The sequence below is a fragment of the Oncorhynchus clarkii genome, chromosome 25 (genome assembly GCF_045791955.1).
Source record: "Oncorhynchus clarkii lewisi isolate Uvic-CL-2024 chromosome 25, UVic_Ocla_1.0, whole genome shotgun sequence".
Lineage (NCBI taxonomy): Eukaryota > Metazoa > Chordata > Actinopteri > Salmoniformes > Salmonidae > Oncorhynchus > Oncorhynchus clarkii.
The window spans coordinates 45,363,537-45,386,010 of NC_092171.1; the positions used below are offsets into that span (position 1 = coordinate 45,363,537).

The window sequence follows — 22,474 nt, forward strand, 5'->3', positions numbered from 1 at the left end:
CTCTCAGGCACCTCGCTATGCCGAAGGTCAGGCAAAAGAGAACTATAAGGGGTTACGGAAATACAGATAACCTGCGATGGGCCAAACCAAAATATACTAAACATGTACAATATTGATATGAAAAAGTGTTTGTACACCAAAGAATAACATTCGCTATGCAGCTGTAATTAAATTTTAAAAACCATACTGAATTATCATCATCCCCTCTTGACCTGGCCTATTTGAATTGATCCTGGTGTGCAACTTGGTGCATAATCTTGGGGAACAACATCACACCGCTACACATACAACGCAAGAAACAACAGAAAACCCATCGGCAATACTTTCAATCAAGAACAAACAACCGTCCCTTTTATACCATAGTCCGGTCGCTATATTTGGATGTAGAAACCCTCCTTATTTGAATGGCACCAAAATAATCGCTAAGGATAATGTTGAAAGTGACCATAACTAACAAACTATTAGCAAAGTATCAAGTCAATTTTAATGTCTATGGAATGAGAGAGGGTGAGCCTGCCGGCCCCTGATTGGTCTGTTTCAACACGTGGTACTGTGTGACGACAAAATGTAGGAGTCAGAATGGGATCACTATTTCGTTTAAATCATTTATTTAAAAAAATACAAAAATCTCTCGATTTGCAGCGAACGTTAAAATAATTCATCGTGGGGATCAAATTTGATCATAAACTAATTTTAAAACCCAAAACAAAACAGCCATCTAATATTTTTTTTGGTGCCTCCGGCAATAGCAATTTATGTAGGCTTTCTTGGACAGACCAGGGTTTTTGGCACCGCTAGGTTGCTATACAGTAACCGACTTCACGCTTGAAACTGGGGGTCTGTTCTCTCCGGTCAAGCTTATTCCGCGTGTGACAGCATGGGCAGCGCCATTGAGGCCATCTCCATTTTAAAGTAGTCAATTTTCTTCTTGATTTCTTCTTGGCTGATTGCTCCCAACTCATAGGAATCCCCGCCCAGTTGACTACTTTAAAATTGTGGAAGCCCTCAATGGCAATTCCGAAGATACTTCCATGAGTCATATATATATATATATATATATATATATATATATATATATATATATATATGACAACAGGCACAACTTCGATAAAAATGTTTTTTTATCTTCTTCAAGTTGCCGAAATGCCACGTTCGTCCACGTGTGTCAGTACATAACCTAGCCACTACGAAACTTATATTTGAAGTTTACATGTTGCAAATGACCAATTACATTTTTGGATTAACAAAATTCAACACGCTCTTATTGACCTCAATACAAAAATACCTCACTTCGTGGACACATTTTGGCCTGAATAAAACCTCTCACTTCGCCTCCTCCTTTCTGGTTTAACCCAAAAGACTCAAGACTTTTCCGTTTCCATCTCCGCAGGCCGGAACTACTCTCTCATTGAGCCATGGCTCCGGCAGACCTGCCCTCCCGTGGGACCAAAGCCAGACGACTGGTACTTATCAACCAGCATTCACACAATGGCCAACTGTAGGAGCTATGGACACAGAATCACATTAGGTTTAACATTAAAATAAAATACATTAACATAAACCACCTGCGAAACTGTTGTGGACGTTAAGTCTCATTGGAAATGCGACATTAGAATTTGTCCGCTTTCTTAGTGCAAACCTAGCACTTATATAATAACGTCAATAAAAATGTAAACAATAATTCAACATAAATAGGATCTAAGTCCTTCTATTTCCAAAAAGATACAGCCCAGAAAAAAAGTATCTGACTCCATGACCAAGTTATAACAGCTTCCAAAATTATTTTTTAAAATACATTTTTATTCCTCTTATTTTATGTCGAAATCTTGCATATCGAAAAACACATATCTTGTAGATTTCCATTGCAGAATTTGCTATTATCAAATAAATAAGCATCACATCAGAAAATGATATTCAAATAATTTATGACAACATTTATTACAAATATTTAGTAATAATACAAAACATAAAGTATATTGTACATCACCAACAGAGAGAGAACTTGGTGTATGGAGTCAAAGACAGGTCTGATTTCTAAAAAAGCATGTCTTCATACAATTGTCTGTATTTCTACCTTTCCTAGACTACAACATACCAGGCACTTAACAGAATTTATTTAGCTGAACGTGAAGCACTAGTATATATACAGCTGATTTGATGAGACTGAACACAACCAACTTGTGTACGTTACTTGCCTTTGGGATAGGACTAAAGCATGTATATGATTACAGGCTGGTGGCGGTGGTGTAATGGTGTGGATAATGTTTTCCTTGATACCAATTAAGCAACGTTTCCATGCCTCGAAGAATTCAGGGTGTTCTGGAGGCAAAGGGGAGTCCGACCCAGGACTCCCCTTTAAAACCCCTATACTGAACAAATACAGCAGATCCAGATCCCTGAAAGTGTTGTGTTGTCTACTACCGTGTCTTATTTAAACTGTAATGTATTTTTAGTTATGTGTATGGACTCCAGGAAGAGTACCTGTTGGCATAGTGATCTGAATAAAAAGTAGTTACAGTAGGCCTAATAATGACAACAGTTGAAACTAGTATGGGGGGGAGAAGAGACAGACAGCAAGACAGAGCGAAACAGCGAGAGACAGACAGAGAGAGAGAGAGACAGAGGGAGAGACAGAGACAGACGGAGAGACAGAGAGAGAGCAAGACAGAGGGAGAGCGAGAGAGACAGAGGGAGACAGAGGGAGAGAGACAGACAGAGAGCAAGACAGAGAGACGGAGAGAGAGAGAGAGCAAGACAGAGACAGACGGAGAGACAGAGAGAGAGCAAGACAGATCCAGACGGAGAGACAGAGAGAGACAGAGACAGAGAGACAGAGCAAGACAGAGCGAAACAGAGACAGAGCGAGAGAGACAGAGGGAGACAGAGGGAGAGAGAGAGAGACAGAGAGAGATGGAGACAGAGAGAGGATAGATTGTCTCAAGGTAGAATAAAGACTAAATGTTTAACTATCATGCAAAGTTGAATAAGAGTCAGATTCGTTGGTAACAGTTCATTCAGGTGAAAAACTTAACATTTATGTCCAAAACAGACCCACAAATATTCCATTTGCCATTATCAGATATCAATCAAAACCTCTTCCATCAATATGTAGCAATTACTTTGCAGCTGAGCTGAAAAACGTCACAGTAAACAATAGTAAAAAATACAAAATAAATTTTACGTAACAGTAAATCAGGGTTGAGATCAATTCCATTACAAATCCTGTCAATTCAGAAAGTAAACCAAATTCCACATTTTCCTAAATGAAAAGCATTGAAGAGAATCGGAACGTCAATGTACTTCCTGTATTGGCTGGAATGAACCCTGACGCGAGTGCCAGTAGAATGCCCATTGGGCCCCAGCCATGGAGCCTTCTATGGAGGTCAACATCTAGAGCTGAGCCATCGGCTGCTGATGGCGACAGAGCAATCAAGCAATTATATTAAACATGTCAAACAGACATGTGATTATCCAGCAGTTAAGGCAACATCGGTGGTCGTTCCTGGTGGGATTCATATTCCTGTCAAACGTATGCAGACGGACCAGGCTACTTGTCTACTATACAGCCCACCTACCTGGCTACCTACCTGGCTACTTGTACAGGCTACCTACCTGGCTACTTGTACAGGCTACCTACCTGGCTACTTGTACAGGCACACCAATAGAGTGTGGATAAAGGTGTAAAGGTCCTGCTGGACGGACGGTCTTTGGTTTAACAGTCTTAGTGCGAGTCTGGCTTTGGGTGAGAGCAGTCCTTGGGTCTTAACCTTCAGGGCCACCGTAGCAATCAGGATGGATCCAGGAGTTCCAGCAAAGCCCCGACTGATCCGAAGTAGCCCTGACGACAACAACAACAACAAAAACTATAATGTTAGTTTAGTTTACTGCAGATCTCTCACTTTCTCACGGTGTTTTGAAATACAAACTGAGCAGATATACAAGAGAATACGTTGTTCCGTTCCATCCTTTTACTTTGTCTGAAGGATTGATCAAGGAAGAGCTTTACCTCGTCTTACTGCGCTACTTTAGTCCCTCTTCCCATGGCGTTTACCAGTATGTGTATCTACAGGGCCTTCACAAAGTATTCACACCCTTTCTACACATTTTGTTGTTACACTGGTCACTGGTTGTGTTACTGGTCTACACTCCTGGACTTTTTACACATTTTGTTGTTATGCACATGGATTTAGTTGTAGATATGCGGTAGTAGAGTAGTGGCCTGAGGGCCTATGTTGTGAAATGTATTGTAATGTTTTTCCAATTGTATAACTATGATTCAAAAAAGGCATTCGATGCCTGAATTTAAAATGTATTAAATTGAGATGTTGTGTCACTGGTCTACACACAATAACCCCATAATGTCCAAGTGGAATTATGTTTGTAGAATTATTTGACAAATTAATAAAAAATGAAAACCTGAAATGTCTCGAGTCTTAAAGAATTCAACCCGTTTGTTTACGGCAAACCTGATTAAAACGTGCTTAACAAGTCACATAATAAGTGCCATGGACTGTCTGCAATAAGTGTTGAGCATTAATTACACTTTGGATGATGTATCAATACACCCAGTCACTACAAAGATACAGGCGTACTTCTTAACTCAGTTGCCGGAGAGGAAGGAAACCGCTCAGGGATTTCACCATGGAGGTCAATGGTGACTTTAAAACAGTTACAGAGTTTAACAGCTGTGATGGGAGAACACTGAGGATGGATCAACAACATGGTAGTTACTCCACAATACTAACCTAAATGACAAGAGTGAAAAGAAGGAAGCCTGTACAGAATAAAAATATTCCTTAAAACGCATCCTGTTTGCAACAAGGCACTAAAGTAAAACTGCTAAAAAAAAATTGGCAAAGAAATTAACTTTGTGTCCTGAATACAAAGTGTTATGTTTGGGGCAAATCTAAGACAACATCACTTAGTACCACTCAATATTTTCAAGCATAGTGGTTGCTGCTATGAAAAGCCAACTGACATTTACTCCTGAGGTGCTGACTTGTTCCTCGACAACCACTGTGATTATTATTATCTGACCATGCTGGTCATTTATGAACATTTTAACATCTTGAAGAACAATCTGGCCTAAATTGCCATGTACTCTTATAAATCTCCACCAATTTGACATTGAAAAACAATGTACTCTTATAAATTTCCACCAGGCACAGCCAATAGCGGACCGGCCACCCCCCAGAGCCTGGTTCCTCTCTAGGTTTCTTCCTAGGTTTTGGCCTTTCAAGGGAGTTTTTTTTCCAAGCCACCGTGCTTCTACACCTGCATTGCTTGGTGTTTGGAGTTTTAGATTGTGTTTCTGTACAGCACTTTGTGACATCTGCAGATGTAAAAAGGGCTCTATGAATACATTTGATTGATTATGTTATGGGTATCCTTGTCATCGGCAAGGATTGGGGAGTTTTTTTAGGATAAAAAGAAATGGACTAGAGCTAAGCACAGCCAAAATCCCAGAGGAAAACCTGGTTCAGTCTGCTTTCCAACAGACACTGGGAAACAAATTCACCTTTCAGCAGGACAATAACCAAAAACACAAAGCCAAATCTACACTGGAGTTGCTTCCCAAGACGACATTGAATGTTCCTGAGTGGCCTAGTTACAGTTTTGACTTAAATTGGCTTGAAAATATATGGCAAGACTTGAAAATGGCTGTCTAGCACTGATCAACAACCAATTTTTAAAATAATAATTTTCAAATATTGTACAATCCAGGTGTGCAAAGCTCTTAAGAGAATTATCCAGAAAGACTCATAGCTCTTAGAGACTTATCCAGAAAGACTCATAGCTCCTAGAGACGTATCCAGAAAGACTCATAGCTCCTAGAGAATTATCCAGAAAGACTCATAGCTCCTAGAGAATTATCCAGAAAGACTCATATCTCCTAGAGAATTATCCAGAAAGACTCATAGCTCCTAGAGAATTATCCAGAAAGATTCATAGCTATAGTTACTGCCAAAAGTGATTCTAATATGTATTGACTCAGGGGGTTGAATACTGATGTAATCAAGATAGTGTTTTATTTTACATTGTTTTACAAATGTTCAAAATGTTCTTAACCTTTGACAAAAGTATTTTGTGTAGAAAATGATTATTAGACCACCTTGTAACGTAACAAAATGTGGAAAAAGTCAAGAGGTGTGAATATTTTCTGAAGGTACTGTACAGACTGAACCAAGCAGATACATCGTCAAGGGACATTTAAAAAATATATATTATACTCCATCACACTAGGGCTTTACTACAGGTTGACTGAATACCTTACCTCGTGTCTGAGGAACAGGGCTTTACTACAGGTTGACTGAATACCTTACCTCGTGTCTGAGGAACAGGGCTTTACTACAGGTTGACTGAATACCTTACCTCGTGTCTGAGGAACAGGGCTTTCAGACCAGTAGACAGTCTTACCTCGTGTCTGAGGAACAGGGCTTTCAGACCAGTAGACAGTCTTACCTCGTGTCTGAGGAACAGGGCTTTCAGCTGGCCTTTAGACCAGTAATCCATGGCGTAGGCCAGTAGACAGTCTTACCTCGTGTCTGAGGAACAGGGCTTTCAGCTGGCCTTTAGACCAGTAATCCATGGCGTAGGCCAGTGGACAGTCTTACCTCGTGTCTGAGGAACAGGGCTTTCAGCTGGCCTTTAGACCAGTAATCCATGGCGTAGGCCAGTAGACAGTCTTACCTCGTGTCTGAGGAACAGGGCTTTCAGCTGGCCTTTAGACCAGTAATCCATGGCGTAGGCCAACAGCTTCATGGACAGGGTGTTCACCCTCAGGAAGTTCCCTACGAACACCACCCTCTCAATGTTCTGAACAGAAACACAAACAGGGGGGGGGGGGGGGGGGGGGGGGGGTACAGGTCATTAGGAACACTTATTTTTCTTATCACCTCATGGTTGTAAAACGGATGATTACAAATGGGTCATTTCAACCTGATATTCATTTAAATATTTTAAGATTAAGTTACATTTCTCAAATCAATAACAGACATGAAAAATAAAACAAGTTCCAATGCAGACTGGAGCAGAGTGGCTGAAGCAGAGCCCAGTGCCTTCATAGCCCTGTACAATGCTGCTTGATCCAGATTCCACAAGGCAGCATCATAAAGAGGCTGAAGGCAAAGAGAGAACATCCAGCTCTCCCCTGAACATCCAGCTCTCCCCTGAACATCCAGCTCTCCCCTGAACACCCAGCTCTCCCCTGAACACCCAGCTCTCCCCTGAACACCCAGCTCTCCCCTGAACACCCAGCTCTCCCCTGAACACCCAGCTCTCCCCTGAACATCTCCCCTGAACATCCAGCTCTCCCCTGAACACCCAGCTCTCCCCTGAACATCTCCCCTGAACATCCAGCTTTCCCCTGAACATCTCCCCTGAACACCCAGCTCTCCCCTGAACATCCAGCTCTCCCCTGAACATCCAGCTCTCCCCTGAACATCCAGCGCCCCCCTGAACATCCAGCGCCCCCCTGAACATCCCCCCTGAACATCCAGCTCTCCCCTGAACATGCAGCTCTCCCCTGAACATGCAGCTCTCCCCTGAACATCCCCCCTGAACACATCTCTGGGTGATGTTTCCTGCCTGAAACGGCAGCCTGTTTGCTGTCTGAAATTGCAGCCTGTTTGCTGTCTGAAACGGCAGCCTGTTTGCTGTCTGAAATTGCAGCCTGTTTGCTGTCTGAAACGGCAGCCTGTTTGCTGTCTGAAACGGCAGCCTGTTTCCTATATTTATTACCGCTATATTTATTCACAATTTCAAATTGTACAAATACACTACGGCAGTTTAGATATAGTGCACTACTATTGACCAGGGCCCTGGTGATGCACTATATAGGGAATAGGGTGCATTGTGAAGTAGTGAAGTACCTCGTTGAGCGCAACCATCCTGGTGATGGAGCCGATGTTGTTGGTGATGGAGACCAGGGTGGCTCTGGCTAGGTCCTCTTTAGAGATGGACTCCCGCTTCTCTTTACACACCATGTTCCCAAAACTACAAGGCAGAAATACATCATGTTCCTAAAACTACATCATGTTCCCAAAACTACAAGACGGAACAACATCATGTTCCTAAAACTACAAGACAGAAATACATCATGTTCCTAAAACTACAAGACAGAAATACATCATGTTCCTAAAACTACAAGGCAGAAATACATCATGTTCCTAAAACTACAAGGCAGAAATACATCATGTTCCCAAAACTACAAGGCAGAAATACATCATGTTCCTAAAACTACATCATGTTCCTAAAACTACAAGGCAGAAATACATGATGTCCAGAGCTACTTACAAGAGCAATTAGGTTTAAGTGCCTTGCTCAACGGCACAGACAGATTCTTCAGTTAGTCGGCTCAGAGATTCGAACCAGCGACCTTTCCATTACTGACCAAACATTCTTAAAACGCTAGGCTACCTGTTGCAAAACATTTTGCTACGATGTGCACTAATGAATACACCCCGGGTATTGCTAACGGTTTACCTGGAGGCCACAGCCCAGCCTGGGAGGCCGAAGCGCTCGTAGTCCCCTCCGTAGATGTCCCGTACTAGCTTATCCACGTGCGTGCTCTCCCCCTGCGACGCCATCTCCAGAGCCTCCTCAAAGCTGGAGCAGCCAGTCAGTAAACAGCACAGCCCCAGGAATGTCCCTCCACCCAGACTGCATGGGGAAACACAGAACACGGTTATAACCTGTAGTAACCTACCACCATATTCTTAGAAATCACTCGAAAATGTTCCAGGCTCCTCCTTCCTAGGCTCCAAGGGGGGGGGGGGGGGGGGGTACAGAGGTACAGGTCTAGGTACAGATCTAGGATCAGCTTCCTGTCTCCAAATCCTAAACCTTAACGAATGGTGGTGGAAATTCAACATCTGTCCTGAGATCAGAATCTAAAGGAAACCGCTCCGTGTCCCCTCCTGCCTCTAGCCATGCAGCACACAGGACCATTATGACAGACAGGGCCCGAGCAGTCATGTGCCAGACCGGAAATCTACCAAGGACAACAAACAGAGGCAAGGGGAGCTCCCAAAGCCTGGCTACCAGTCTGGTTGAGCAACCACGGCCTGGCTACCAGTCTGGTTGAGCAACCACGGCCTGGCTACCAGTCTGGTTGAGCAACCACGGCCTGGCTACCAGTCTGGTTGAGCAACCACGGCCTGGCTACCAGTCTGGTTGAGCAACCACGGCCTGGCTACCAGTCTGGTTGAGCTCCCACGGCCTGGGTACCAGTCTGGTTGAGCTCCCACGGCCTGGGTACCAGTCTGGTTGAGCTCCCACGGCCTGGGTACCAGTCTGGTTGAGCTCCCACGGCCTGGCTACCAGTCTGGTTGAGCTCCCACGGCCTGGCTACCAGTCTGGTTGAGCTCCCACGGCCTGGGTACCAGTCTGGTTGAGCTCCCACGGCCTGGGTACCAGTCTGGTTGAGCTCCCACAGCCTGGGTACCAGTCTGGTTGAGCTCCCATAGCCTGGGTACCAGTCTGGTTGAGCTCCCATAGCCTGGGTACCAGACAGAAATAAATCATTTTCAGCGCAACCTGGGTACCAGTCTGGTTGAGCTCCCATAGCCTGGGTACCAGTTTGGTTGAGCTCCCATAGCCCGGGTACCAGTCTGGTTGAGCTCCCATAGCCCGGGTACCAGTCTGGTTGAGCTCCCATAGCCCGGGTACCAGTCTGGTTGAGCTCCCATAGCCTGGGTACCAGTCTGGTTGAGCAACCATAGCCTGTGTACCAGTCTGGTTGAGCAACCATAGCCTGTGTACCAGTCTGGTTGAGCTCCCATAGCATGGCTACCAGTCTGGCTGAGCTCCCATAGCATGGCTACCAGTCTGGCTGAGCTCCCATAGACTGGCTACCAGTCTGGTTGAGCCACCAAAGCCCGGCTACCAGTCTGGTTGAGCTAGAATTCCATTTCTTGTCAGAACACAAGGAGTGGAATGTAAGCACAAAAACAGGTTCTGGATTTCAGGCTAGGACAACCATCAGTCAGTGGAGGAAAAGCTAGCAGATAATCAGAGATCCTATTAAATTACTAGAGGTTATATGTCATAAAACCCTCAAAGTTCAAAAACAGGGCCAAATGGCAGCCATCTTGGTAATGGAGAAATCCAAAACGAGTCAATTGGAATGAATGGCAGTAGAGGTGATGCATTCCCTGTTTTTACTAATGCAGGAAAACAAAAGTAAAGCATGTGATGTATCAGAAATGTTGCAAAGGAAATAATGTCACCCACAAATATTGTTGAATAATTATAAAAATAGTTTATATGGGTTATATACCAATTTTCTGTATAAATAGCCTCTAAAATATATGCAGGAAATCACGGACTACAAAAAGAAATCCAGACACGTCACGGACACCGACGTCACGCTTCCAGACAAACTAAACACCTTCTTTGCCCACTTTGAGGATAATTCAATGCCACCGTCGCGGCCCGCTAACAAGTACTGCACCCCCCCCACCCCCCCTCTCCTTCTCAGTGGCTGACGTGAGAAAAACATTTAAACGTGTTAACCCTCGCAAGGCTGCTGGCCCAGACAGCATCCCTAGCCGTGTCCTCAGAGCATGCGCAGACCAGCTGGCCGGTGTGTTTACGGACATATTCAATCTCTCTCCCTATCCCAGTCTGCTGTTCCCACATGCCTCAAGATGTCAACCATTGTTCCTGTACTGTACTGAAGCCTGAAATGTGGCAAAAGGTCGCAAAGTTCAAGGGGGCCGAATACTTTCGCAAGGCACTGTACATTGATGTTTTGCTGTGTCGGTAAGTCAGTTCAAAACGCTTAACCATTTCACAGGTTCAAGGTTCAACTTGGCCCCTTTTCAACATGTAGAGAAAACCATCTCTGAAAAGGAAGTGCTTCACTTTTATCCCCCTTCGGCCTAGGCTACATGACACACAAAAAAAAACAGTGAAGTGATGTAAAACAGGAAATTAAATCACAGCAGGAAATAGAACACAAATGTATGTCTACATCTTTTTTTGGAAGGGTGGGGTGGGGGGTTGAATGTGGTTAATAGACTCAGGTGACAGACTCGACCACCCACTGACCTGGTCCCGGTTACTCGTTTGTAGTTGTTCTTGGAGTAGACGGCCAGAATGCTGACGCCAGAGCCGATGTTGACCAGCAGTAGAGGGTAAGGGTTCTCCAGAGTGAAGGGTTTCTGGACACAGTGTTCAGGGTCTGTAGGGTTCTCATAGTAGTAACACTCTGAAGGATTGGACACCACTGAGTCTATGTAGAGTACACCCCGTATCAGACAGTCCAGCTCATCTAGCTTCAGCAGCTGGAGGTCAGCCATCTGAGGGGAGAGGAGAGGAGGTCAGCCATCTGAGGAGAGGACAGGAGGTCAGCCATCTGAGGAGAGGACAGGAGGTCAGCCATCTGAGGAGAGGACAGGAGGTCAGCCATCTGAGGAGAGGAGAGAGGAGAGAAGGTCAGCCATTGAGGAGAAGAGAGGAGGTCAGCCATCTGAGGAGAGAAGAGAGGAGAGAAGGTCAGCCATTGAGGAGAAGAGAGGACAGAAGGTCAGCCATTGAAGAGAAGAGAGAGGACAGGAGGTCAGCCATCTGAGGAGAAGAGAGAGGACAGGAGGTCAGCCATCTGAGGAGAAGAGAGAGGACAGGAGGTCAGCCATCTGAGGAGAGAAGAGAGGAGAGGAGGTTAGCCATCTGAGGAGAAGAGAGGAGGTCAGCCATCTGAGGAGAAGAGAGGAGAGGAGGTCAGCCATCTGAGGAGAAGAGAGAGGACAGGAGGTCAGCCATCTGAGGAGAAGAGAGGAGAGGAGGTCAGCCATCTGAGGAGAAGAGAGAGGACAGGAGGTCAGCCATCTGAGGAGAAGAGAGAGGACAGGAGGTCAGCCATCTGAGGAGAAGAGAGGAGAGGAGGTCAGCCATCTGAGGAGAAGAGAGAGGACAGGAGGTCAGCCATCTGAGGAGAAGAGAGAGGACAGGAGGTCAGCCATCTGAGGAGAAGAGAGAGGACAGGAGGTCAGCCATCTGAGGAGAAGAGAGAGGACAGGAGGTCAGCCATCTGAGGAGAAGAGAGAGGACAGGAGGTCAGCCATCTGAGGAGAAGAGAGAGGACAGGAGGTCAGCCATCTGAGGAGAGAGGACAGGAGGTCAGCCATCTGAGAACGGGAAGTTATTTTCCTCAATTCACCATATAACAGCATTTAAAAAATAGTTGAAATTGTCTAATACATTTACTGACTATACTAAACATTAGGAACACCTTCCCCTTTTGCCCTCGGAACAGCCTTAATTCGTCAGGACATGGACTCTACAAGGTGTCTAAAGCGTTCCACAGGGATTCTGGTCCATGTCGACTCCAAGGCTTCCCACAGTCGTGTCAAATTGGCTGGATGTCCTTTGGGTGGGTGGACCATTCTTGATACACACAGGAAACTGTTGAGTGACCACTCTGAGGAGCTGCCTCCAGAACAACATTCAGGATGAGAAACGCTAGCCTGCTAGTGACCACTCTGAGGAGCTGCCTCCAGAACAACATTCAGGATGAGAAACGCTAACCTGCTAGTGACCACTCTGAGGAGCTGCCTCCAGAACAACATTCAGGATGAGAAACGCTAACCTGCTAGTGACCACTCTGAGGAGCTGCCTCCAGAACAACATTCAGGATGAGAAACGCTAACCTGCTAGTGACCACTCTGAGGAGCTGCCTCCAGAACAACATTCAGGATGAGAAACGCTAGCCTGCTAGTGACCACTCTGAGGAGCTGCCTCCAGAACAACATTCAGGATGAGAAACGCTAACCTGCAAAACATTACAGTAACTAGGAAGGATGGTCGCTCTCTTTCCCGCTAAAATCTTTTCCCGGTTTACTGTACCCACCTGGCGGAAGTCAAACTCAAACTTGTAGGCACCCCCTCCGGTGGCACAGAGGGTGGTGTGGAGGCTGGAGAAGTGTTTGTTGCGTGCCATCTGTAGGAAGGCCGGCAGATCCTGGGTGGGGAAGCGGATGAAGTGGAGGTTCCCTGTGCGTCCGCATATCGTCAGGTCCTTCATCTCCAGGTGAACATCTCTGATCCCCGTCTTACCTAGCAGATTCACCGTCAGAAGGAATACTCGTCTTAGTCCATATTGTTTTTACCCACACACCCCCCCCTCCCTTCAGATACACACACACACCCTCAGATACAGATCCCATGAGCTTAGGGTTAATGAATGTTGCTGCACGGATATCGAGAAGGGTGCAACTGCAGACCGCAATTCAGGGCATTCAAGCATCTGGGCATTCTAGCATCTAACTACTTCTACTGGGGGGGGGGGGTTCCTGGGAATGACCACATGACGGAACGCCCACGAATTGCGGTCTGCAGTTGCACCCTTCTCGATATCCGTGCAGCAACATTCATTAACCCTAAACTCCACCTTGCCGGAAAGGGGGATTGAAAAAGTGACCTTTCTTAGACGCTAGGCTACCAGGATTTGGGATTTTCGTTGAGGTTTGCGTCATATAGAAATGGTAAATATAGCTTTACTGCGTTAGCTAGCTAGCTAGCTAGTTAGTAGTGCATAAGTAAACAACCTTCTCAAAGACAATAAGTTAACTAGCAAGCTAGCTATATGCCTTGCCCTTACTAGCAGGCTAGCTATATGCCTTGCCCTTACTAGCAGGCTAGCTGTATGCCTTGCCCGTACTAGCAGGCTAGCTATATGCCTTGCCCTTACTAGCAGGCTAGCTATATGCCTTGCCCGTACTAGCAGGCTAGCTATATGCCTTGCCCTTACTAGCAGGCTAGCTATATGCCTTGCCCTTACTAGCAGGCTAGCTATATGCCTTGCCCTTACTAGCAGGCTAGCTGTATGCCTTGCCCGTACTAGCAGGCTAGCTATATGCCTTGCCCTTACTAGCAGGCTAGCTGTATGCCTTGCCCTTACTAGCAGGCTAGCTATATGCCTTGCCCTTACTAGCAGGCTAGCTATATGCCTTGCCCTTGCGCTAACTAGCAAGATAGCTATATGCCTTGCCCTATCTAGCTATATGCCTTGTCCTTACTAGCAACAACTATTTTATCTAGAAACACATCCTATTATTAAACTTTTTGATTAAGACTCATTGTTGGATCTTATCTTCTTTCAACCACGAGGGTGCAAAAGAGGAGGCAACCTTCAGAGAGAGGACTCCGATCCATTGCCAAACAGGGTGAGGATCCATTACCAAACAGGGAGAGGATCCATTACCAAACAGGGAGAGGATCCATTACCAAACAGGGAGAGGATCCATTACCAAACAGGGAGATGATCCATTACCAAACAGGGAGAGGGATCCATTACCAAACAGGGAGAGGATCCATTACCAAACAGGGAGAGGATCCATTACCAAACAGGGAGAGGGATCCATTACCAAACAGGGAGAGGGATCCATTACCAAACAGGGAGAGGGATCCATTACCAAACAGGGAGAGGATCCATTACCAAACAGGGAGAGGATCCATTACCAAACAGGGAGAGGATCCATTACCAAACAGGGAGAGGATCCATTACCAAACAGGGAGAGGATCCATTACCAAACAGGGAGAGGATCCATTACCAAACAGGGAGAGGATCCATTGCCAAATTGCCAAACAGGGAGAGGATCCATTACCAAACAGGGAGAGTAAACATGGTCACCGAATGAAACCAGTGCCAGTTCATAGGCCCATAGTCATCAAGCGTCTTACAGTATGAGTTCTTATCAAGGATCAGGTCCCACCTGTTTGTAACGTGCTAAATATGAGCCCTGGTAATGTTCACTTCCTTCTCAACCCTATCCCGTAGCCCTCACATTCAAGTAGGAGGCATAACCCCTGCTGATTGGCCATCACTTAACAGGACATCATCTCTACGTTATGCTGGGTGGAGAGCCTCTGTGAGTGGCATGCAAGAACACAGTCATGTGTAGTTTTGATAGTGTATGCTAATTACCAATATCATACATGCTTCACATACCTCCAACCCTATGTAAAACAACTATTATATCTAGAAACACAGCAGCATTTTTCCACCCCCTTTTTAAACAACTATTATATCTAGAAACAGCAGTGTTCATATAACTGCTTTGTAGACGTCTTCCCGAGTGGCACAGTGCTCTGAAGCACTGCATCACTGGTGTTACGTCACTACAGCCCGGGGTTCGATCCGGGGCTGTATCACAACCAGCCGTGACCGGGAGCCCCATAAGGCGGGGCACAATTGGCCCAGCGTCGTCCGGGTTAGGGGAGGGTTTGGCCAGGGGCGGGCTTTACTTGGCTCGTCGCCCTCTAGCGACCCCTTGTGGCAGGCCGTGCACCTGCAAGCTGACTCCGGTCATCAGTTGACACATTGGTGCTGCTGGCTTCCGGGTTATGCGCGCAGGTGTTAAGAAGCGCGGTTAGGCGGGTTATGTTTCGGGGGACGCATGACTCGACTTTCGCCTCTCCCGAGCTCGTTGGGGAGTTGCAGCGATGAGACAAGATAGTACTTGTCCGGTTTAGGGGAGGGTTCTTTAGGGTGGCTTCCATCCATCACCATCCCCATCCATGGCAGCCTCTCACTCATAATTGGAGTTCATGAAATTGGGGAGAAAAAGGGGGCCAAAAATATAAAAACTGCTTTGTAAATGTTGAGCTGATATTTCCCATTGTAATTGTTCTTTAGGGTGGCTTCCATCCATCCATCACCATCCATCCATCCCCACCCATGGCAGCCTCTCACTCAGCACCACCTTGTCGTCAGAGAACACTCATCCACATCCATCCCCACCCATCCATCCATCACCATCCATCCCCACCCATCCATCCATCCATCCCCACCCATCCATCCATCCATCCCCATCCCATCCATCCATATCCATCCATCCATCCATCCATCACCATCCATCCCCACCCATCCATCACCATCCATCCATCCCCATCAGTCACCATCCATCCATCCCCATCCATCCATCCCCATCAGTCACCATCCATCCATCCCCATCCCCATCCATCCATCCATCCATCCCCATCCATCCCCATCCATCACCATCCACATCCATCCATCCCCATCCATCCATCCACATCCATCCCCATCCATCCACATCCATCCCCATCCATCACCATCCATCCATCCATCCCCATTCATGGCAGCCTCTCACTCAGCACCACCTTGTCGTCAGTGAACACTCATCCCCAGTCTAAGTACTATACATGGAACATCTGTGTCTTCTGGAGCGTTACGGTACATTTTATAGTTATGCTCTGCTACAAACCGATGGAGAATCCTTTAACACTTACATCAAAGTTATAATGTTGCCACCTATAACATTTTATAATAGGTCACTGTTTTTAAATTAGGTTTGATTATGTTCAAATGACAGTTCAATCATTTTTAAAAACACATTTTCACTTAAGTCATTACGGGATATTGTGTGTAGAGTTTTTATTTTTATTTTTTTTAATCCATTTGAATTCAGGCTGTAACAACAAAATGTGGAAAAAAGTCAAGGGGTCTGAAGACTTTCTGAGCTGTATAGAGAGCCTTCGTAAAGTATTCAGACCCCTTGACTTTTCCCCACATTTGGCTACTTCACAGCCTTATTCTAAAATGGATGACATTTCGGTCTCATAGCAAAGGGTCTGAATAGTTACGTAAAATAAGGTATTGTTTTTTAAATATTTTTAATACATTTGCACACATTTCTAAAAACCTGTTTTCACTGTCATTATGGGGTATTGTGTGAAGATTAGAGGATTTTTAATTTAATTTTTAAAATACATTATCGAATGGATATTTTTTTAATTTATTTTTTTACATTTCCATATTGATTAGTACAACCCCCCCCCCTAAAAAAAAAGTAGCCTATGCCTGAAGGGCAGAATCAGGATTATTTGCATCAATCCAGTGGCCATTTTGTTTTGAAACTTCCATCACAAAAGTGCACTACAAAACTGCTACCCAAACACAGTCTGGCTGCGCCGGAATTATTAAAGGGTACTACACTAAAATTATCTACATTTCTCAAATGGTACCCTGATGTGGTTTAAGCACTTGTTGTCGACTTAGAAAATTAACAAAATGGGATGTTCTATGAAAAAAAAAGTGGCTTTTGAGAGCAAAAACCTGGCGAAAAACAAAACAAAAAAATGGGTGAAATCAGTCTGTTTTTTTTTGCCTTGGTATTGTTTTGGTATCAAGTATTGTTTAAAACAAAAGTTATTCTGCCCTCTAGAGGACTTTGCAGAAAAGAACATTCGGCACTTTGAAAATCAGCAATAAACACAGATTTATAACAGTCTATTTTCTTTTTCAGTAAATCTATCCAAATCAGCATAAGAACACAAGGGCAGCTAATTTAAAAAGATGGCTAGTCATTATTAGCCTGCTTCTGTATGGAATGCAGGTGCATTATGGGACACAGGCATTATTGATTAACTTAGGTAGGACCAAATCATGTGCTGGTGCCACCAAGTGAAATAGTTAGTAGCGCCAGTGCCACCAGAGGAAAGAGTTAGAACCCTGCAGGTATGGTTCCAGCCCTACATAGAACATCAGCTCTTACCCAGGTAATGGAATACAGTGCAGGGCCACTGGAGAATGTGACAACACTGGTTACCGGTACTTCTTGACAGACAGCATTTTGTGATTATTATTTTTTGACCCTGTTGGTCATCTATAAACGTTTGAACATCTTGAAGAACGATCTGGCCTTAACTGGCCATGTCCTCTTATAATCTCCACCTGGGACAGTCAGAAGAGGACTGCCCCCCCCCCCCCCCCACACACACACACACACACACACACATCTAAATAGTTGCACTTGGGGGAAAGAACATCTTAAAGTAGAAATATAATGAAAGAAACAGGCTTTCTATTTTTGCTCTATTATAGTGGCCACGACAGACATCGATCAAGTGCACAAGGCTACGTGTGTGCAAAAATAACATTCAATGAGCAACAAAAAGTATCAGCCTTCTAGATGGACTGACTTGTCAGCCTTCTAGATGGACTGACTTGTCAGCCTTCTAGATGGACTGACTTGTCAGCCTTCTAGATGGACTGACTTGTCAGCCTTCTAGATGGACTGACTTGTCAGCCTTCTAGATGGACTGACTTGTCAGCCTTCTAGATGGACTGACTTGTCAGCCTTCTAGATGGACTGACTTGTCAGCCTTCTAGATGGACTGACTTGTCAGCCTTCTAGATGGACTGACTTGTCAGCCTTCTAGATGGACTGTCTGTCAGCCTTCTAGATGGACTGACTGTCAGCCTTCTAGATGGACTGACTGTCAGCCTTCTAGATGGACTGTCTGTCAGCCTTCTAGATGGACTGTCTGTCAGCCTTCTAGATGGACTGTCTGTCCGCCTTCTAGATGGACTGTCTGTCAGCCTTCTAGATGGACTGACTGTCAGCCTTCTAGATGGACTGTCTGTCAGCCTTCTAGATGGACTGACTGTCAGCCTTCTAGATGGACTGACTGTCAGCCTTCTAGATGGACTGACTGTCAGCCTTCTAGATGGACTGACTGTCAGCCTTCTAGATGGACTGACTGTCAGCCTTCTAGATGGACTGACTTGTCAGCCTTCTAGATGGACTGACTTGTCAGCCTTCTAGATGGACTGACTGTCAGCCTTCTAGATGGACTGACTGTCAGCCTTCTAGATGGACTGACTGTCAGCCTTCTAGATGGACTGACTGTCAGCCTGATAATGGAAACCTCATCTATAGGAACTTTTCTCCAGAGGTGTTTTAACATTCTGTAGGCTATACCTGTTCCCTGTGAACACCTGTAATGGACAATCAATACAATTGAAAATTACTGGGCATGTGAGGTCTTACCATAGGCTGTGTTAGGTCTATAGTCTGGGCCAGGTGAGGTCTTACCGTAGGCTGTGTTAGGTCTATAGTCTGGGCCAGGTGAGGTCTTACCGTAGGCTGTGTTAGGTCTATAGTCTGGGCCAGGTGAGGTCTTACCATAGGTAAGCTGGGACCAGGAGACTGAAAAATAGCTTCTATCTCAAGGCCATCAGACTGCTAAACAGCCGTCACTAGCACAGAGAGGCTGCTGCCTACATTGAGACCTAATCACTGGACACTTTAATAAATGGATCACTGGCCACTTTAATAATGTTTACATATCTTACATTACTCATGTCATATGTACATACTGTATTTTATAACATCTACTGCACCTTGCCTATACCGCTCGGACATCGCTCATCCATATACTTATATGCACATCTTCTCATTCACCCCTTTAGATGTGTGTGTATGAGGTGGTTGTTGGGGAATTGTTAGATTACTTGTTAGATATTACTGCAGTGTCGGATCTAGAAGCACAAGCATTATGCTACACTCGCATTAACTAACCATGTGTATATGTGACTAATAAAATGTGATTCGATTCTTACCGTAGGCTATGTTGGAGGTCAGGTAGCGCCGGATGCTCTTTAGGTTCTCTACCTCCTCCTGCTCCTCCTCGGCTGTGATATCTTTGGGCTCAAAGTAGACCAGCTTCACCAGGGTGCCACCGATGTCCATCCCAAACCATGGGAAGGCTGTACAGACACAGAGACCAAACAGAAAGAGGAAACAAGTCTTTGTTAATCAAAATGTCAGCAACAGTACATACAAATAGAGCTGCTGCATAGAGACAGGTCTGGAAGTGATTAGGAGGGACGGTGAACAGCAAATCAAAATGTCAACAACACACTACACAATGAGTTATCATTGACAGCACTGGGGTTACTGCGCAATCCCAACTCATCTGTAAAGTTTGGCATCAAATAACACTACAGTATATATATTAAAAATGTGTCAACTGTTTCTTAAAAATGTCGGGGAATCGTGACACAAAAGCTTATTGAACGATTTTCTTGAAATACAACGCTAATAAATATGAGAATAACAGTAGACCGCTGTGTAAACACGGTGCTCCTCTAGGGCAGTGTGCACTGAGACGCCATCTTGTCTGTCTGCTGGAGAAACATACAGTCACATTGTAGAACTGGAAATGACAGGGTCGCATCTATTATGCTACCGTTAAACTAACATTAACAAAATAGGTTAAAACATTAAATATAATTTACTGGTTCGACATACGTGGCCTGATTTTTCCCAGGGAGTCAATCTTTTGCCTCGACGAATAGTTGGATGTAGATGTGCGTCGTTCGTCGGTAGTGGCACAACCCCCGGTCGTGGTCGTCTCCGTGTTGTTACCGTCTAATATAAAAATATTCGACTCGTCACTCCTTGAACACGACTGTTTCGGTGGAGCAGGCGCCGTTTCTTCGTTTTCCCCGGTCTCCGGTTCATTCTCGCCGTGGTGGCCATTCCGTTTTTCCATTGAATACAATTGAAGAATGACGTCTTGATATACAATTAGTATTAAATTCTGCGTTCCGACTGAGATAATATCTCAAGCTGACAAGATAGTTAAATGAAAATGGATCTGTTTTGGCTATAATTGAGTTAGTTTTTTTGATGTCATTTCGTTTTCACAACAAGATGATGCTGAAGAGTGACAGGAGCTCTGAGCCAATTCCTTCTAACCTAAACGTCCCTTCAACAACATGTTCCAGTCGGTCAAATTAACGTCAAAAAGTATAATTTTTGTTGTTGTTGTTGTTGCATTTAATCTAACTCTAAACCATTGTCATAACATTAACCTAATGATCCTGTTACGATAATTCGAAAAATTAATATGTGACATTTTATTTTTTGTTTTTTTACAAAAGCTGGATCCCTTCTAGCCATGACCGTTCTAGTCATGTCATTGGACAATATTGGTTCCGCGTTCAATAGAAGGTGGGGAGTACAGCGCCAAGAGTTTACGTTTAGGTCATTTAGCACAGTGGTTTACCAACCGTTTTCAGTTAATGTACCACCAAACTGATTTTTGCTTTCCCCTCATGTGCATTTTACCAAAGGGCTCTGGTTTCATCAAGTACCCCCTATAGATAGGCCAAGTACCCCCAGGAGTGCTAGGATCCACTGATTTAGCAGACACTCTTATGCAGAGCAACTTACAGGAGCAATTAGGGTTAAGTACCTTGCTCAAGGGCACAGAGAAATGTTACACCTAGTCAGCTCAGGGATTCGAACCAGCAACCTTTCAGTTATTGGCCCAACCACTAGGTTACCTGCAACCCTCGTAAAGATACATTTACAATGTACATTTATTTTCACAACCTCTTGAGAGGAATTTGGTGAATTGCTCACTGTTTAGACATAATTTATAGAATAGATAATGAAACTCCCATATCTATTGGGTGAAATAACACAGTGTGACATCACAGCAGAAAGATTTCAGGCCTGTTGCCACGAGAAAAGGGCAACCATTGAAGAACGAACACTTATGGAAAATACAATGCATATTTATTTATTTTCCCTTTTGCAGTTTAACTATTTGCACATCGTTACAACACTGTATATGACATTTGAAATGCCTCTATTCCTTTGGAACTTTTGTGAGTGTAATGTTTACTGTTCATTTCACTTGTTCTGGCAATGTTACCATATGTTTTGGCACATATTTTATTTAACTAGGCAAGTAGGTCAAGAACAAAATCTTATTTACAACGATAGCCTAGGAACAGTGGGTTAACTGCCTTGTTCAGGGGCAAAATAAGAGATTTTTACTTTGTCAGCTCAGGGATTGAATCTAGAAACCTTTTGGTTACTGGCCCCACGGTCTAACCACTAGGCTACCTGCCACCCCACAATAAACCCCTTTGAATTGAATTAATCATGAGTGAGCAGCAGAATTGTATTGATTGTCCATTACAGGTGTACACAGGGAACATGTATAGCCTACAGAATGTTAAAACACCTCTGGAGAAAAGTTCCTATAGATGAGGTTTACATTATCAGGCTGACAGTCAGTCCATCTAGAAGGCTGACAGACAGTCCATCTAGAAGGCTGACAGTCAGTCCATTAGAAGGCTGACAGACAGTCCATCTAGAAGGCTGACAGTCAGTCCATTAGAAGGCTGACAGACAGTCCATCTAGAAGGCTGACAGACAGTCCATCTAGAAGGCTGACAGTCAGTCCATTAGAAGGCTGACAGACAGTCCATCTAGAAGGCTGACGGTCAGCCCATCTAGAAGGCTAACAGTCAGTCCATCTAGAAGGCTGACAGACAGTCCATCTAGAAGATTCACTAAAGCCTGGGGTGGCAGGGTAGCCTAGTGGTTAGAGCATTGGACTAGTAACCAAAATGGTTGCAAGTTCATATCCCCAAGCTGACAAGGTACAAATCTGTCGTTCTGCCCCTGAACAACCCACTGTTCCTAGGCCGTCATTGATATATAAGAATATTATTGCCTGCTGGACCCCAAACCATCACACTACCACCACCACGCTGGTCTGTGAGCTGATGCTGAAGCACAGCTGTGTGTCATGCAGCAAGACAACGATCTAAAACAAACAATCAAGCTGTCGTGTCTTTGGCTATACCGGATTAAATGATATGACATGCTATTCTATAAAATCATTTCTCTGTAATTAATATTAC

At 44.7% G+C, this 22,474-nt stretch overlaps 1 protein-coding gene across 1 annotated transcript; it reads right to left on the minus strand.

The window, feature by feature from the left end:
• Positions 1-1,782: 1,782 nt before the first annotated feature.
• On the minus strand, positions 1,783-20,522 carry LOC139383456 (pantothenate kinase 2). The gene is made up of 8 exons (XM_071128003.1): positions 20,061-20,522; positions 19,370-19,516; positions 12,854-13,059; positions 11,053-11,303; positions 8,485-8,661; positions 7,872-7,995; positions 6,691-6,816; positions 1,783-3,838 (listed from the first exon to the last, which is right to left on the minus strand). The coding sequence occupies exons 1-8, from the start codon at positions 20,302-20,304 to the stop codon at positions 3,788-3,790; spliced, it is 1,326 nt and encodes a 441-aa protein (XP_070984104.1). The 5' UTR covers positions 20,305-20,522; the 3' UTR covers positions 1,783-3,787.
• Positions 20,523-22,474: the final 1,952 nt, after the last annotated feature.